We start from the raw sequence: 18,011 nt of genomic DNA, 5'->3' as shown, positions 1-18,011 counted from the left end.
AATGACTTTGCATACTCTAGTTCTCTGGGCCTCTCTTTCCTCATCTGTGAAACAATGAGGATTGAATTCTATTCTGGACTCAAATCTGCTTTGTTGGGATTTTAGGGCATCTCAGGTGCTTCTGGGAGAGGTGTCTAGTGAGGTCCGGGTGAGTACAATGGTGTATAGTAGCCCTTTTTTCCCTGGGAATTGTAAAGAAAGATACATTATTTTTATTACTGATGGATTTGTATCTATTGACATCATTCCTCCTGATTTTCTCTGCCGGGTGGAATACATCTTACCCAGAGGGTGTCAGTGGTGGGCAGGCACGAAAGGGGACTCACCCTAACAATGCGTCCCTTCCCGAGGGAGTGCCAGCTCATTCACCAACTTTAAAAAGCCCGATCTGTGCTTCCCTTCGTGGGGGAAATGTCTCCAGCACACAGACCCAGGCGACGGCTAAGGGGAGGAGGGGAGCGCCCTTCGGCAGCCCGCGAGTTTCCCGGACCCGCTGGCCCGCTGGAGCGGTGCCAGGTTCCGCTGCTCGAGCCGGGAAGGCGTGTCTCTGCGGCGCGATGGGCCGAGCGGCGCGTCCCGCCTCCCGACGGCTGGGAGGCGGGCAGGGGCGGGACGTTAATTATAAAAGGGCAGCGCCGAGCGGCACCAGCTGAGGTGTAAGCAGCTGCGGAGCCAGTTCTTTGGAGAGCCGGGATCGGGCGCAGGGAAGCAGATTCCCAAGGCACAGACACCCAGAGGAGGTGAGGGAGCCTCGACGCGGAACAGCGGCCCCCAGCCGGCGGCTGGGAGCTGAGCCCAGCGTGTCCGCGAGCGTCTGTGGGGACATCTGTTCGCGGGCGCGCGCCGAGTCCACAGGTGTTCTGTGGCAGGTGAATGGCTGGCGTGGGTCTGGGCGTGCCGGGTTTGACACGCGCGCGTCGGTACACTTGCGGGTGACAAGGGAGGCTGTATCTGAGTCTCGGCGAGGACTGCGGGAGCTGGAGTGACAGGGTCGCCCGCCACGCTCCCCGCCCCCTGAAGCCCAGCTGGGGCGAGGAATGAAGTGGTTAGGGCCGCCCCCAGGAGCTTGCTTCTGGAGGTGGGTGGGTCCGGACCCCTGGGAGCAGCTGCTCGAGGCGCGAAAATGAAGCTCAGGTCCCCCGCGGGGGCCGAGAAGGGGAGGGGGACTCTCGTAGAACAAGTTCATCTGGAGTCCGACCCGCGACGGTTCTCCGATCCAATAGGACCTGGACCGTCTGGGTCCAGGTCCCTGAGATTCAGGTCTTCTACGCCCTGGTGTCTGCCTCCCCGCTGGGAGCTGAGGTCAGCACGGGCTGTGTCCCTGGCCCTCGGGAACGTGTTAGGACATGTTTCCTAAGGACAAGAGAGGAGGTGACTCACGGTGACAAGGAGACCCTGGGGACTGGACTGTGAGATCAGAACCCCACCCAAACTGGGGAATACTGGCACCCCTGAATCGCTCTTCCCCGCCTCACCGAAGTCCCCGTCCCCTATCAGCACAGTGACCTATTTGGCTGGCACAGAGTGTTCCCAAGGAAGCCGGGACACTAGGAGGTCTGGGGCTGGGCGTCCGGTCCCCCGCTCAGTGGCGCGCCCTCGGGGACCGGGAAACGCGACCGAAGCTGGTTGGGCTCTCGCCAGCCTGCCAGGCGGGCACGCCTAGGGGTCCTGCCCACCTCTCCCACAGCTGCGGGAGAAGCCTGGCTCCCGCTGTCCTTGCGTCAGGACTCTGGGCTCTGGTGCGCCAGAGGAGCCGGCACTGCGGAGCGACACTAGCCCACGCTAGGGAGGGAAGCACAGAGAGGCTCGCATCTTTGCGGGATGGGGCTGCGGGAGGACCCGACGGTGCGCAGGGCATCTGTCAGCTGCCTGGGGGGCTCGGGGCACCCGGACCTAGCCCCCAACCCAGTCGGCAGGTGACCAGGCTGAGTGGAGGGCGAGTCGCTCCTTGGGCGCGTCGCCCCGTCTGAAACCTGTAGGGGAACTTTGCGCCCTCCTGGTGTTCCCAGATGTTAGGGCTGGGTTTGGCATTTTGGGACACTCAGGAGGCCTCCTTTCTCTTTCCGTTCCTTCACGTCGCGTTTCTGGGAGGACTTTCGAGCGGTTTTTGTTTTCGTTGCTCTATTTTTATTTTCCAGGGATCTGACTCATCGGGAGTTTTGGGCGTGGAGATAAAGGTGGAGGGGCCAGATTTCGCCGCGCCTGTGCGTGCGCGAGTGTGTGTGTGTTTGTGTGTGTGTGTTTGTGTGTGTGTGTGTGTGTGTGTGTGTGTGTGCGCGCGTGTGCGTGCCGAGCCTGAGCGCGCCGTTTCCCAACAGCGGCGGGAGTTTCGGAAGCCGGACGGCTCAGCGTGACGTGTTCGCGGCTCTGGGCCCCTCCTCCCCTCCCCTTCCCACCCGGGAGTGACGCGCGCGGCGGGAGGGGAAGAGAAGTTTTGGCGGGCGGGGAGCGCCTGGCAGGAAACTGACTCATCACTACTTGCTGGCGCTGTCCACGGCGTGGCCCACGCACCGTCCACCAGCGCGGCATTGCCTGGAGACCGGCGCCCCCTCCCGGCCCCGGCGCGAGTAGCAATCCCGCCGGCCAGGGGCGACGCCTCTCCTGAGCGCTCACGGGAAATCGCTCCCAAAGGCCCCTTAAAAAGAGCACCCACTGACTCAGCAGTAGTTACCGGGGACGTCACGGGGGAGCCAGTATTTACTGGCTGAAATCTATAGGAAGCCATTCTCAGTTGTTTGTAAAACGAGGGCTTGCATTTGAGGTTGTTTTGAGATGGGAGTCATGATGATGGCATGAGAGCAAACTTGGGGTGGAGGGGTTTATGAGAACAATCCAGGAAGGGTGGAGGGAGGGGAGAGGGTCCCTGCCTGGAGTCTGGCCCCACCCTCAGCTCCTAGGACCCTCCTTGTGCCTATGCAGCACTGAGACCCATCCGTGTGTCCCCACCCCCACCCGGGCTGGCCCCCAGAGAGTGCCTATCTGGGGCAAGTGTCCTAAGTGCATAAATCCCCTTCAATTTGGAACCAGTTGGTTTGGGGAAGCAGGGGTGCATCAATCTGTATATGTTTTTAAATGATTCTGATAGACATCTCTTTAAAAAAATCAAAATAGTGGAGAGAAAAAAAGAGTGCTGCCCACACCAGGTTCTGCCCTAGAGCACAGAACCTAGAACCCAAGGCAAAGGGGTCTGGATTCAAACCCTGGCTGTGCCACCTGTGAGTTGTGTGACCTCAGACAAGTTACTTCTTTGAGGCTTGGTTACTTCTTCTGTAAAGAGAAGCTAACAAACCCACTTTCAAAGAGGGTTGATATCTGAGGACAGCCCCAGCACATAAAAATATATTTAAATCCTATCCCCTGCCCTGAACATGCTGGGCAGAGGTTATACGAGTGCCCTGTCCAATGTAGTGTGTGGCCCCTTAATAGGGTGGTGGACGTGGGTCTTTATTCGATGTGTGATTTAAGGGAAAGTTTCATATCTCTTCAAGCTCCTGCCCCTTTAAATGTGTTCTGAGGTCACTGAGTGCCTCTCCTCTCCAACCAGCTGAGAGGTGGAATTAGGGGCTGCACTCACCAGGAGAGGCAGAGAGGTGGGGTGGGGTAGGTGTGGGCTGGGTCCAGGGATTCCTGCCTCTACTCAGCAGGGCTTTCACCCCAAGCCTGCAAATCAGGACTTGTCCCTAGGAAACAACCCAGTCCCTTCCAAGGTGGTACGGCTTCTCAGCCTTGGAGTCAGGCCAGAGCAGGACAGGTAGACACCAGGGCTCCTCATGGGTTGTCCCACTCCTGAAGTGGGAGGAGAGGAGCTGGGTGGACCAGCCACCTTTAATTTTCTGTGCCTGCCAAACAGGTTCTTTGGATGCAGGCAACGCAGGGCAGGAGGGCAGGGTCCCTGAGGTGTCTAGACTTCTGATCACCTGATGAGCCTGGCAGGATGTGTCTCAGCCTGGGAGAAATCATCACCCTGCCCTGCCCCACCCACCCCTCCTTTCCCCTGATGACATTCTTGGGAAAGGCCCTCAGCCTACAGCACCTGTCAGCTGCTGCCTGAAGGAGCTGATGGCCAGGGGGAGTGATGGGGAGGAGGCTCAGCCCCAACTGCAGGCTGAGAGAAATAATAACACTTTCATTTTTCAAGATCTTCCATGCACCAAGTGCTGCTCCCAGCACATGACTTACCATAATTCAGTTAATCCTCACATCTGCCTACAGAGACAGTCATCATCACTGCCTCCATTTTACAGATGAGCCCAGAGACGTTAAGTCACTTGTCCAGGGTCAAACCAGCAGAGGCTGGATCCCAATCTAGGCAGCCTGGCTCCAGATCCCTCACCTGGATCCACCAAGCCACAGCCTCTCAGCTCTCTTCTAGATGCTTCCCTGGCCAAATGCCTGAGCAGGCTTCCACAGCCACACTCCTTAAACTGTCATGTAGCCCCATGTATACATGAGAAAACTGAGGCCCAGAGACATGAAGTGACTTTTTCAGATCTAGGTAGTAAGCAGCAGAGCTATGAGGGCTACAGCCCAGGGCACTTTCCATTTGTGGGGCAAGGTTACCCCATTTGGGCATCTGGGTGGGGGAATCAGGAAGCTGGAGGAGCTGCCACCTGACCATTTGGGAATCGACCTCCTGTCCAGGGCTGGGGTTGGGAAACCAGACTCTGGCAATTCACCCGGATCGGGGGCATTCACACCAATGGGACAGCTCAAGGGCGAAGACAGATTTATTTTAGCTGATAATTCCTGGTGGTAAACAGGACCCTGATCCCTGTGGACTCAGCTTGCCCTTCAACGCCAGCTCCTCCCATCCTTGACCTTGGGAAGCTGGGCTGCTGAGCTCTGCCAGCCCCCAGTGTCTGTTGGTGGGCTTGGGGTGGTGTCCTGCGGGGAGGAGTGGTGGGAAATCGGCTGGAGGGGACCAGAGAGACCCCTACCTGAGGTTGCCCAGCAGTGCCTGGTTGGTAAGGGAGGGCCCAGCTACCCTAGTGACTGGTCCTTCCTTGTGTCTCAGCACAGGCACCATGACAGAGCCGTCTGGGGATGCTCGTCCAGTCCCTCTCGGCAGCAAGGCCTGTCGTCGCCTCTTCGGCCCAGTGGACAGCGAGCAGCTGCGCCGTGATTGCGACGCCCTCATGGCTGGCTGCCTGCAGGAGGCCCGGGAGCGGTGGAACTTCGACTTTGTCACCGAAACGCCCCTGGAAGGCAACTTCGCCTGGGAGCCTGTGAAGGGCCTGGGCCTGCCCAAGCTCTACCTGACCCCGGGGTCCCGGGGTGGCCCGGATGACCTGGGCAGGCGGCCCAGCACTTCAGCCGCCCTGCTGCAGGGGTCATCTCAAGAGGACCATGTGGACCTGTCGCTGTCCTGCACCCTCGTGCCTCGCTCCCCTGAGCGACCTGAGGGGTCCCCTGCTGGGCCTGGAACCTCTGGGGGCCGAAAACGGCGACAGACCAGCATGACAGGTGAGGACAGAAGTGGGGAAGGATTCTCAGATCCGAAGAGGCTGAGGTGACTGGTCCAGCTTGTACCTTAGATGGAGGGAAATGGGCCCACAGAGAGGAAGCTACTACTTGAGGTCACTCAGCAGCTTTGTAGCCAAGACCAATGAGGTGGCATTTATTAGGAAATAATTACATCCCAGGCAAGAGCTTCTAAGGTGGATTTCAGTTAGTCCTACTAGCAATCCTGTATAAGACATTCTTCGCCAGGCACAGTGGTATGTCCCTGTAATCCCAGTGCCTGGGGAGGCTGAGGCAGGACCACCGCAAGTTTTGAGGCTAGCATCAGCAACATAGCAAGATCCTGTCTCAAAATAATAAATAAAAAGGGCTGGGGATGTAGCTCAGTGGTAGAGCATCCCAAGGTTCAATCCCCAGTGCCCCGCCCCCAACAAATGAACATTCTTGCTTCTTTCTTTTCAGAACTGGGGATCAAACCCAAGGCCTCGGGTGTACTAGGCAAACACTCTTCCACTGAGCTGTATCTCCAATCCTGTTCCTCCTTTTTGGAGCAAGGAAACAAGGCTCAGAGCAGTACAGTGATTTGTCTAAGGTCCCACAGTGAATTTGCAGTGGAGAGAAGAATGCTAGTTTTTAGTCCACTCCTTGCAAACTGTACTCCCTTTTTCAACACAGTTCCCTCGCCCTTTCCTGCCTGCCTGGCTGTCTATCAACAGCTCCTTCCTCACGGTGCCTCGCTAGGATATTGGCCTCACTAGATATCCACAGGGACCTGCCTCTCTCTGGTTCATTGCCAAATCCCCAGCACCTAGCACAGTGGCACATAGTAAGTGCTTGGCAGATAATGAATGGGTGGTGCTGACATTTGAACCCTTGTTACACGGGGTCCTAGACCAAAGCCTTCATTCTATCCTTGGGGCACCATGCCGTGTTATACTTATTTTACAGGTGAGGAAACCGAGGCTGAGAGATAAAGGCAGAAATCCCATGGCGTATTTGCAATTGGTCAGTACCAAATAATGATGATGACAATAATGACAACGACATTCATGTGGGCCAGGCACTGTGCAAAGCACTTCTCTCAGATGATCCTATGGAATCCCCAGATCAGTGCTGTTTAGTCGACTCTCTGCAGTGACAGAATAGCCCAGTGCAGTAGCCCTCATAGTGGCCACGGATTGGCCATTAAGCCCTTGACATGTGGCTGGTGTGACTGAGGGGCTGAGCTTTTCATTTGATTTGGATTTCCGTCAATTCACATAACCCCAGGGGTAGTGGCTCTGTGCTGGGCAACATGCCTGAGAGCAGATAGATGGGTGCTGGTGACCTTGCTGTCTCCTCTGGAAAGCCCATGGGGTACCAGGATTACCCCCTGGGAAACAGCGGAAGTTCTCCAAGATCTTCCCTGTACTTAGCGGTGTGTCCCTGTGGCCTCGGGAGGGGCGCCCCATTCCTTCCTCAGCTGTCCTCACAGGTAGCTCAGGCCCTCTTGCTCCCAGCCTGGTTGATGTCTCTTCTCTCCCCACAGATTTCTACCACTCCAAGCGCCGGCTGATCTTCTGCAAGAGGAGGCCCTGATCCACCCCTGGAGCCTTCGCACTCCCGGACACAGTGGGGGGCCCTCCAGGCCTCTCCCTATCTTCTGCCTTCGTCCTTCAGTTTGTGCGTCTTAATTATTATTTGTGTTTTAATTTAAACTCCTCCTCATGTACATACCCAGCCTGCCCTCTCTCCCCCCAGCCTCTGGCGGTAGAATTTATTTAAAGAAAAATTAGGCAGTAGCATGATAGGCTCCTCAGAGGGCTGGGCATACTTTTATTATATGAAATATTATTTAAAACCTGTCATCCTATCCTCTTTGTGTCCTCTCCTGGAGGTGGGGGGGGGGGTCTGGCTCCATGCCGGCCACCTCCTCCTCCGCCTTGAGGGGCCTGTTCCCCCCCTCTGCTCATGTCTCATGAGTATTCTGTGATTCCGCCCCTTTCTTGGGTTCTCCACCTGAATTCCTTACCATTTGAGAAGTAAATAGATAGCACTTTGAAGGGGGCCCAGCCAAGTGGGGTCATCATAAAACAAATAAATAAATCTTTGGAGTCCCTTCACCTCCTTTAAGATTGGGCAGGGTGACTGTGAAGTGGGCACAGCCTAAACTAGGGCTGGGCGCTTCGTCCCTCCTGGCCCTGGATACCCACCTCTGTCCTGTGGTCGGGGAAGGTGGGCCCTGTAGCAGCTCCCCACCTCCACTGATGGCCCCATTGGCCGTCCCCTGGGAGCACGCCTCAGTGTTTGGGCTTCTCTCCTGGTGGCTCCCCCTTTACTTTTTGGGGGGCCTCGACTGACTCTCAAGGCCCCTCTGCTGCTCTCCCCTCCCCCATGTCCTTTGGCTCTGGGTACCTGCCCCCTCCCCCGCAACTTCATGGACTGGAAGGAAGAAGGACACACAGGAAGTGGACTCCCAAGTCCTACCTCAGGCAGCTTAAGCAACAGCCGCCTCCTTATGTAGCTCTGGGGATGGGGGTCCTGGGTGGTCAGGCAGGCCTCCGTGAGTGGGGGCCACTCCATATTAGGGTGTGTGGTGGGGGGACAGACCCCAGCCCCTGGAACTCATCCAGTGACCTTCCTGGCCTGCTCCATCCTTCCAACTTCCATTGCACCTCGAGGAGCAGCTGAACAAGGAGATGGGCCAAGATGGCGGGCGTAGAGGCTGAGGAAAGGTGCGCTAAGTAGACTAATAGGAGATGGAGTTGGGGGTGGTCATCTTTCCCAGCACTGAGCATGGAGCCCCTGGAGGCGCTGAAGCACTTAGTGGGTCTGTCCCCGAACACTCTCCAGTTCCTGTTACATCCTGGCCTGGACTGTTTCTCTCCGGCCCCCAACTGTTCTGGTTCCCTGTCTCTACCTAGACTGTAACCCTCCCAAGGACAGGGATCCTGCCCTGTACCACTCTGTGTCCTTCATAGCCCCTCCCTCGGTGCTGGATATACAGCAGGTGCTCAATAAACATTAATGAATGACTTTACTTGTAATATTGCTGTTGTCATTACATCTTGTCATTTATAAGAACACACAGGTAGAGGGCTCTAGGATGGTTTTCATGATCAAATGATTTTTAAGGGCTGGGGGCATAGCTCAGTGGTAGAATGTATGCTTAGCAGGGTGAAGCCCTAGGTTCAATCCGAAGCATTCTAACAGTTTTTTAATTAAATACTTAAATTTTTAGAATTTGGAAATTTTAGCAAACAGACCTTGTAGCAAAAAAAACCAATAAAACCAAAATCATCATCACACCTCTGCAGATATCACCACTGTCAATATTCTGGTCTGTTGGGTAGTCTTTGCAAAGTGTATTTTGTAGCTTAATGTTACTTATTGAGGAAATGCAAATTAAAAGCACAATAATAGCTGGTTGCACAGGCCTGTTATCCAGCACCCAGGAGGCTGAGACAGGAAGATTGTGAGTTCAAAGGCAGCCTGGGGGTGGGGGCGCTAAGCAACACAGTGAGACCCTTTCTCTAAATAAAAAAATACAAAGCAAGGCTGTGGAGGCTCAGTGATTAAACACCCTGGGTTTAATCTCTACCAAAAAATAAATAAACAACAAACAACAACAACAACAAAAAAATAGGAACTTAGCAAGGCCCTAAGTAACTCAGTGAGACCCTGTTTCTAAATAAAATATTAAAAAAGACTAAGGATGTGGCTCAGTGGTTATGTGTCCCTGGATTCAATCCTGGATACAAAACACACACACACACACACACACACACACAAAATTGGATACCACTATGTACTTGCAAGAAAGTATCAAACTAAAAGGTCTCACAATGTTGAGTGTTGTCAAACATTTGGAGAAACTGGAAAGCATCATTTGCTGGTGGAAGTATACAATTTTTTCTTGTGCTGGGTTTTTAGTTTTCCAAAGTAGTTGAAATAGGCTTGGGGTGTAGCTCTGTGGTAGAGCACTTGGCTCGAATGGGGTACTGCAAAAACAACAACAAAAAACACTCTTATGGTCTCTTCCTAGGTCTGTTCTCTAGGAGCACACATTTCCACTAAAGACGTCCAAACTGTTCCTAGCAGCATTATTTGTAATAGACCAAACTAGAAATAACTGAAGGGTCCATGACAAAGAGCAGATCTGTAAATTTTGGTATATTTATATAGTGAATTATTATACAATATTAAAAAGAACCAAGTACTGTATCATGCACCCTCTGATCATCTATATATTATCAACCACCCTAAGACTTAGTGGCTTAAAACAATAGTCTTTTATTTGCTCTGTTTCTGCAGCTCAGCCAAGAGCTACCTTTGAGAGGCTGATGGTTCCCGTGGTCCAGGGCAGGGCCTTGCACCAGAAACCTGGGCTGAGAGGGTCCCGCCCTGGGGCTTTCCTGACTTCTCAGTCTCCTCCGTAGCTATGCCCAGGACCAGGGGATGTGCTGGGCTGTGTGACCCAAGGGCTTCTGCCACAGCCTCACCCATCACGGAGCCCTCTCCTGCTCTGGATTCCACCCAAATGTGGCCGCTAGCCAGGTCTTCCACTAAATGGGCCAGAGGATGTTTATTGTACAACTTCCAAAATCCAAATTAAAAAGCAGTTGGAGGCACAAGATATAAGTTGCCCTTCACTACACACAATGTCCCGATTCATTTAATCACTTCACTAAGGGGATGGATCTCTAGATTTTGGTAAAGAATGTGAATGTGGACATTTTTTGATTTTCTTTCCTGATACAGATTGAAAAGAATGCATTTGTCATTATTGATGAGTTTCTTTTTTTTTTAATTTTAATTTATTTTTTGGTGCTGGGAATAGAAGCCAGGGCATCATCCACGCCAAGCGAGTGCTCTACGATTGAGCTCCAGCCCCAGCCCCACCAACGCCCCAGGTGAACACAGACGTGGTCCTGGAGGATGTGGGGTGAGGCTCCAGCCATGGCTTCTGTTACTAACTGTCAGCCCACCCAGTGCTGGGGTGAACACAGGGGTACAAAGTCACGGTGGCTTACCCCCTGCCACCTACCCCACAGGACTGTGAGCTTCCTGAAAGCTGGTCTTGGCCCATTTTGTTCTCTGTAGTACCCCAGCACCTGGTGCATGGTGGGTGCCACACTGTGTTTAATAAATATTTGTTGAGGGGCTGGGGATGTGGCTCAAGCGGTAGCGTGCTCACCTGGCATGCGTGCGACCCGGGTTCGATCCTCAGCACCACATACAAACAAAGATGTTGTGTCTGCCGAAAACTAAAAGATAAATATTAAAAAATTATCTCTCACTTTTAAAATAAATAAATAAATAAATAAATAAATATTTGTTGAATGAAGGAATAATTCACCGTTGCTTGAATTTCCTTCTTGAGCTGAGCACTGGTCTTCCAAATCCAGCCCCACTCCTTGATCCTAGCCCCATCCTAGCTCCCAGGCCCAGGGCACAGGTCATTGCCCCTCACCACTTGACAATCAGTCTTAATTTATGAACAGGCCGTGTGTAGGTTGGTAGGAGGGAGCCATCGAAGAATCACACTCAGTCTCCTCTCAACAATTTCACAAATAACCCCAGCTAACATGGATTGCCATCCGCCTGACACCGTTCCAAATGCTTTACGTGGTGCCTGTCGTTTGATCTTCATCACAAACCTCCCACATGGGCACGGTCACCACCCCCATTTTACAGATGAAGAAACTGAGGCAACAAGATAAAGTCACTGGCCTGAGGTCACGCCCCTAGGAAGTGGTGAGGAGCCAGGAGCCCCACGGTGAGGTTTGCAGGTCACACTGCCTGTCTGATAAACCAGAAAGGAGAAGTGCTAGACTACGATTCTAGGAGGAGGCTGGTGGGGACCAGTGCCCTTCCGTGCCACTCCTCAGTCTTTGATGTAACTCAGATTTTCTCAATTTTCCGGAAAGTGCCTCACCCATACAGCTCCGAATCCAGCTGTCTAGCCCAGGTCTCCCGTGACCCTTCCACCTGCCTGAGCTCCTGCCAGAGAGACGTTGGAGGCCGGAATCTCAGGGTTCCCTAGCTTTACCCCAGCTTTCACCACTGAACCCCCAAACAGAGATGCCGTGCTTTGGGATTTGCCAAACTGTGACATGAATTGAAGCAGCTGTAGGTAGGGGGCTGACCGTGAAGGACCTTCCTAACTGTGGAATGGTCTCGCGCCTCTGGCCCTGGTTCACGTTCTATTTTGTAAAACCTAGTTTCCCAGCTCAGTGCGTTTAAGTCCAGCGACTCTGGATTTTAAAATTGGCTCCACCGTCTCCAAAAGCTCCTGGACCTGACGTTGTTTCCTAGCACTTGGTCTGTCCAGCCGTTGGCTCAGCCTGCCCAGGGACAGAGGCCAAGGATTGGCAAGGGTGGCTGAGCTGAGCTGAGCAGGGCATGAGATCCTGGAGGCTGGGCCTGAAGAACCCAGCTCATCCGGTGCTCAGAGAACAGGAGGGTTGGTGGCGTTTGTCCCAATGCCTCAGCAAACCCTGCTGGCCCGGCTTTCAAAATATACCCAGGGTCAACCTCCTCCACCACTGACCTCCTGTCCAAGCCATCACCTCTGGTCTGCATGAGTGGAGTCACCTCCTCACTGGCCTCCCTGCTTCTGCCTTTGTCTATGGTCTATTATTAGAAGGAAAGCGGGATCCTTTTAAACTCTAAGTTGGGAGAGCTGAATCCATTCTCTTCCCCACGGCAAGACCCCATGGTAATGGTCGTCCCTCACCCATTACCAGAGCCCTCTTTGAATAAACTCTTCCTTATCATCTTAAAAAAAAAAAAAAAAAAGCTGGGTGTGATGTTGCACGCCTGTGATCTCAGCAGCTCAGGAGGCTGAGGCAGGAGGATTGCAAGTTTGAGGGCAGCCTCAGCAATTTAGCAAGGCCTTAAGCAACTTAGTGAGACCCTGTCTCAAAATTTTAAAAAGTGGAAAGGGCTGGAGATGTGGCCCAGTGGTCGAGCACCCCTGGGTTCCATTCCTGGTACCAAAAAAACAAAAAAAACAAACAAAAAAACCCCCATGTCACATTCCAAATGGCTTCCATCTCACAATAAAAACCCAAGTGTTCACATGGTCTGTAGGTCACGCCTGTTACTTCCGATCTTGTCCACTCTTCCTTCAGTCATGCTGTCACCCTGTTCCAGGTGCACAAAGCATGCTCCTGCCTCAGGGCCTTTGCACTCACGGTTTTCTCTCCCTGAACACTTTTTCCAGATCTCCTTCCTCTCATGTTTGATTCCAACATTGCCTCCTTAGTCAAGACGCTTCATTTTGTTTTTTTTCAATTTAGCGTTCTGACTCTCCTTGTGCCTCCAACACTCTCAACAATTTTCTCCTCCTTGTCAAGGAGGGTAACTTCAGCTGTCACAGACATGTTTTGCACATGGAGCTGAGAACGCATAAGAACTTGAGAATAGGCTGGTTGGTGCTCTGTCAACCTTCTTGGTATAGAGGCAAATAATCCTATCACCTTGGGGTCGGGGCAGCCGACTCCTGTTAGAGGCTGTACAGTATGTCCAGTGCTAGGTCATTCTGAGAGCCTCAGACACCGTGCCCAGAAGAGGCACTGACCACCCGTTTAAAAGCACCTCCCACCACCACTCCGCCCCTTCCCTCGCTCTACTTCTCTTCGCAGTCCTTGTCACTATCGAACTTAATGTTATCGAGGTTTTTCTCCTACCTTGGTAGCCTCCATGCTCAGCACAGTGTCCAGCACAGAGTAGCGCTCAGTAAGTACTAACTGGTCTCAGTGGTGCACGGCTGTGATCCCAATGACTGGGAGGCTAGGGTAGGAGGATGGCAAGTTTGAGGCCAGCCTCTGCAACTTAGTGAGGCCCTGTCTCAGATATAAAAGTAAATAAATAAAAAGGGCTGGGGCTAGAGCTCCGTGGTAAAGCACCCCCCAAAACAAGAACAAACAGAAAATCCAGTATTAGGCAAGAAGGGGCCCATCTAAGAGATTATATTTAGTCAGGCATGGTGGCACCTGCCTATAATTCCAACTATTCAGGAAGCTGAGGCAGGAGGATTGAAAATTCAAGGGCAAGCCTTAGCAAATTAGCAAGACCCTGTCTCAAAATAAAAATAAAAAAGGGTTGGGTGCAGGGGCGCAGGCCTGTAATCCCAGCGGCTAGGGAGGCTGAGGCAGGAGGATCATGAGTTTGAGATCAGCCTCAGCAATGGCGAGGCCCTAAGCAACTTAGTGAGAGCCTGTCCCTGAATAAAATACAAAAACAGGCTGAGGATGTGGCTCCGTGGTCCAGTGCCCCTGAGTTCAAGTGTTCCCTGTTACTAAAAAGCAAAAAAAAAGACTTGGAAGGGGCAGTCAGGGGTCGCTTCAGCAGGAAGTTCCACAGGTGACCACAGGAGATTGGCTGGCTGGGAGCGGAAGGAGCGATTAAGCAAGAGACAAGACGGTTAACAGTCCCCAGGCGTGGGCTCTGCAGGGCGGCAGGGCCGTGTCACCAAGTCCAGGAGCACCGGGCTGCGGCGGGGAGCCTTTGAAGGTGGGGGCCACCCCTGGTGTGAGGCTTCTTTCCTTTGGGGGCTGAGGGCGGGCAGGAGGCGCAGCCCCCGTCTGTCTGTCTTCGTGGCCAGGGGCCAAGGTCACGGTGTGACGTAGGGCACGGGGCAGGAGGCTGGAGGGTCACCTACCCCTAATGGCCGGCTTCGTCCCTTCCTGAGGGTCAGTAGGCTGGAGAAGGCCCCGGGTGCTCTGGGCCCAGCTGGGGCACTCTGGGCTGGGTGACTGTCAGGACTATGGTCACTGAGTTGGTGGCGTGGGCCGCACCCCCAGGCTCAGGCCCCTCTGTGCCAGGCCGGTGGCAATGGGGAGCCTAGGGCCCTGCGGGTGCCGTGTTACCCTCTGCCGCTGCCCTGGCCCTCCCTTTGTGGGGTGTCCCCACTTCCTGGTGGACAGTCCACAGTGAGCCCCGCTGTGGGGAGCTGGCTCCTGGAGGTCCCTGGGCGTGGGACAGGCAGGCGCCCGTGTTGGGCTGCAGACCTGGTGTGGGCCCGGTGGTGAGCAGCGTGGGGAGCGGCGCTGGAGTTGGGGGACAGTGGGCTGTCCCTGGCCACAAGCTCTCTGACGGCTAAGGGTGTGGGTCCCAGGGTCCCCCAGGGCCCTGTGGAGGAGGAGGGTGCTGGCCTAGGGCCGCCCCCGCTGGCTGACTCGAGGGAGGGGTTCTGAGCGACCAGCCCTGGGAGTCCTTTGCCCAGCCAGGCTCAGGAAGGGTTTGTGTCCCACTGAGAGCCGCGTGGGGGGAGGGAGGTGACGATGGCCTGGGAGGGCGCGTGTGTGCCCACATGGTAGGTGGACTCAGGGATGTCTCTGCTGTCACAGAGTGGCCCTGCCTGGCCACAAAGAGGACACGGGCTCTTTTTGTGCTGCAAGGCCCTGAGGGGCCTGTGGCTGATCTGAACTGAGTGGGGACACACGGGGACAAGTGTTCTGATGACTTGGAGGCGGCTGACTGTGGGGCATCTGCTGACTTCCTGCCCCAGGCCACCTGACAGACAAGGAGGGGACAGGCTGAGAGGCGGACACCGAGGGCCCCCGCAGGGTGGGGCCATGAGGGGTCCCGGAGCTGCTTCCTCATGAGACGCGGGGACTGCAGGGGGGGGCCGCAGAGGGGCCCTGTGGCTGGGACCCCCAGGAGTGACGTCGCGGGTGCCCTGGGCCCTAGGACGCGGCTGCAGGGAGTTTATTTCAGGGCTCTGACGTCCTTCAGGGTGGGAGCCTGACAGTCCCGGGACAGGACAGCCACGTCGGTGACCTCCCAGCCTCCACACTGGAAGCTTATCTTGTTCCCTGCCCCTTATCTCCGCCGCAGGAAGCCCACGTGAGCGGCTCTGAGTGTCCGAGTACCGGGACCGGGTGACACCACACGCGCACAGCCAGCCCACATCTGGCCCGCTCTGCAGCCCCTGTCCCTCCCAGCACTGCCCGCCGGCCACTCCAAGGCCACTGTCCCCGTACATGTCTTGGGTAAGCTCATCCCAAGGCGGGGCCCGAGTGCAGAATCCAGTGCCAGTTCCACGACTCGGTGGCCGCGCAGCTCAGGGCCGCTGAGGCCTCTGCTTCTCCACCTGAGCAATGGGGAGAAGTCACCCTGCACCCCTCCTGGCTTTTCTAAGACTCAATAGGATTCCACCCCCTCCCCCACCCCCCTCCCCCACACCCCTCCCCCAATGTCAGCGCTACCTCACCCAGGGTCATTGTGTGCCAAACAAAAGAGCTTGACGGGGATTACATATTCAACAAATATTTGCTGAGCACCAGCTGTATGCCAAGTGCTGATCTAGCCATTTGGGATGGAGCGGTGGCCAAGAGTGAATCCTTACTCACAGAAGGCATGTATCTCAGTAAACGGAAATGGAAATTTATAAAATAAAAGAGTAAAGGACTATTCTGAGATGGTGACAAGGACTAAGAGAACGTCAAGGTGAACAGGGAGGTGGGTGCTGCTGAGGAATGGGAGATAGTGCTGCCATTTCAATCATCTAATCCTCACAGCATCTCGGTGTGGTAGATCTTAATCCTTTGAGGAAATTGAGGCACAGAGAGGCTAAGTGAGTTGCCCAAGGCTGCACAGCAAATGAGCAGCAGAGCTGGGACGGTCAGAGGTCTGCGTGACTTTTGAGCAGTATGACCAGAGGCCACTCCCTATCTGTGGTCGCCTTTGCCACATCTCTTGGTCTAGAGAGAGAAAGTGGTTCTCTTCTGATACTGATGCTCAGTGAGTCTTTCTTTAACTATAACCCAGAGGTGCCAGGATAAGCTCCACCAGTCCCTGGAGAGCCACATGGTCCCCCTTGTAGGGGGACAGTGAACAAGATGGACAGTGGCTTTCTGGGTGTTGACGGATGTGGCCCAAGGTGGGATGTGCACCTCATCATTGTTTCCACGGGGCAGTTTGTGGGTGCGAAATACTAGGTGAAGTGTGGTCAGATTAACAGAGGGACTTCCTTATCCTAGTCCCTGGCTAGTCTTTTTGGCTTTTTATTAAGAAGAGCTGATCAAATAGCTCAGCAGGCGGCGCGGTGCTGAGGGCTGACTCTGCCCGCACCCCACACCTTTGACATTTGGTACGTATTTGTTTACAGTCACCTCTAAAGGTGAGTTCAAGACCCCTCATCCCCTGCCTTTAAAGGACAGGAGAGTCCCCTGCATGACTGACACGCCTTCATCATGCCTAGGAGACGTCGAAGCGCCCAACATCAGCTCAACCCCACCATGCTCACATCTCCCTGGTTGATCCCCAAAACACCCCTATTCCCATGCCTGTCCTGAAAGGGAATCCACCCAAGGATCACAAGTTGTATTTAAGTGTCATTTCTTTGTATTGGGGGGTATAAAGGGATTGAACCCAGGAGCCCCTAACCGCTGAGCCACATTCCCAGCCCCCCACCTGGTTTTTGAGACAGGGTCTCACTAAGGTGCTCAGGGCCTGGCTAAGTGGCTGAGGCTGGCTTTGAGGTCAAGATCCTCCTGCCTCAGGCTCCCGAGCCGCTGGGATTACAGGCCAGCACCACCACACCTGGCCAGGTGTCATTTCTTTTAGTCCCTTGAATGTTGAATACCGGGCGGGGGCAGGCCCTGGCGATTGAACCGGGGGTGCTTTGCCCCTGAGCTGCATCTCCAGTATCTTTTTAATTTTATTTTTAATTTTGAGGCAGGACCTCCCTAAGTTGCTGAGCCTCCATCAATGGCCCGGACCCCCTGCATGAGCCCATGGTCCCTGAAGCAGAGCCCTAGGACAGTCCCATTCAGCCTTTGGCCCTGTGTCCCACAGCTTTTTGGTACTGTGAAAAAAAATACCTGAGAAAAACAACTTACAGGGGAGATTTTTGTAGGCTCGTGGCTTTAGAGGTTTCAGGCCAGGGCCAACTGGCTCCGAGCATCACGGTGGAGAAATGGGGGCTGGCCTGGGGGAGGGGCCCAGGACCAGAGGACCCCCTTCAGGACACGCCCCCAACGGCCTGCTTCCTCCAACTAGGCCCCGCCTCCTGCGGTTCCCACCCCTTCCTAATAGTCTGTTCGATTAGAACCCACCAAAGGGTTAATCCACAGAGTCCTCATGAGTCAATGCCTCTCCACGTGGGTGCATGGGGGACCACGCCTTTGACACACGAGCTTTGGAGGATGTCCCAGACCCAGGTCATAACAGGCTCCTCCCTCCACAGCACAGACAGGTTCTGCCGCCTCCAAATCCCACCTGCCTCCTTGAGAACTTGCTCACGTCCCACTCCCTGCAGAAGCCACCCTAAGTGCCCATCAGGGTCTTCCCCTTCTCTACAGCTCCGGATGCTCTAGACTCACTGCCCTGAGGGCAGGCCCAGTGTCCCTGGTCCCTACCCTGGGGTCCTCAACTGGAGAACGTTTATCTTTCAAAATTCTCATCAACTGACTGAACTCAGGCCTTTAGCAACAGGTGAAGGGGACCCAGGGAAGGAATTTGACAATCATGTCTGAGCACCTGCTATGCACTGAGGTTCTAGGATTGGTGTAGGCTGAGATGCACAGAGATGTCCCTACCAGGGGATCCCAGGCATCAGA

General features: G+C 54.5%; 1 protein-coding gene across 4 annotated transcripts; it reads left to right on the top strand.

Moving 5' to 3' along the window:
* Nucleotides 1-642: 642 nt before the first annotated feature.
* Nucleotides 643-7,795, top strand: Cdkn1a (cyclin dependent kinase inhibitor 1A). 4 transcript variants are annotated; one of them, XM_026383484.2, is made up of 3 exons: nt 643-740; nt 5,020-5,463; nt 6,989-7,795. In XM_026383484.2, exons 2-3 carry the CDS (start codon nt 5,025-5,027, stop codon nt 7,036-7,038), a joined length of 489 nt encoding a protein of 162 aa, XP_026239269.2. In that variant the 5' UTR covers nt 643-740; nt 5,020-5,024; the 3' UTR covers nt 7,039-7,795. The 4 variants fall into 4 exon arrangements, with proteins under 4 accessions (XP_026239269.2, XP_026239266.2, XP_026239268.2 ...); XM_026383481.2 differs by having other exon boundaries at nt 664-740; nt 5,015-5,463; XM_026383483.2 differs by lacking the exon at nt 643-740 and adding an exon at nt 747-869 and having other exon boundaries at nt 5,015-5,463.
* The last annotated feature ends 10,216 nt before the right edge of the window (nt 7,796-18,011 follow it).

The sequence above is a fragment of the Urocitellus parryii genome, chromosome 8, assembly GCF_045843805.1.
Source record: "Urocitellus parryii isolate mUroPar1 chromosome 8, mUroPar1.hap1, whole genome shotgun sequence".
In the NCBI taxonomy this organism is placed as follows: Eukaryota; Metazoa; Chordata; class Mammalia; order Rodentia; family Sciuridae; genus Urocitellus; species Urocitellus parryii.
The sequence above is the reverse complement of the archived record's forward strand: the minus strand, read 5'-3'. Positions and strand labels throughout refer to the sequence as shown.

Coding starts and splice junctions, on each gene's coding strand:
- Cdkn1a (XM_026383484.2), top strand. CDS start 5,025: ATGACAGAGCCGTCTGGGGATGCTCGTCCAGTCCCTCTCGGCAGCAAG. Junction 5,464..6,988: donor GCGACAGACCAGCATGACAG/GTGAGGACAGAA, acceptor CTCTCCCCACAG/ATTTCTACCACTCCAAGCGC.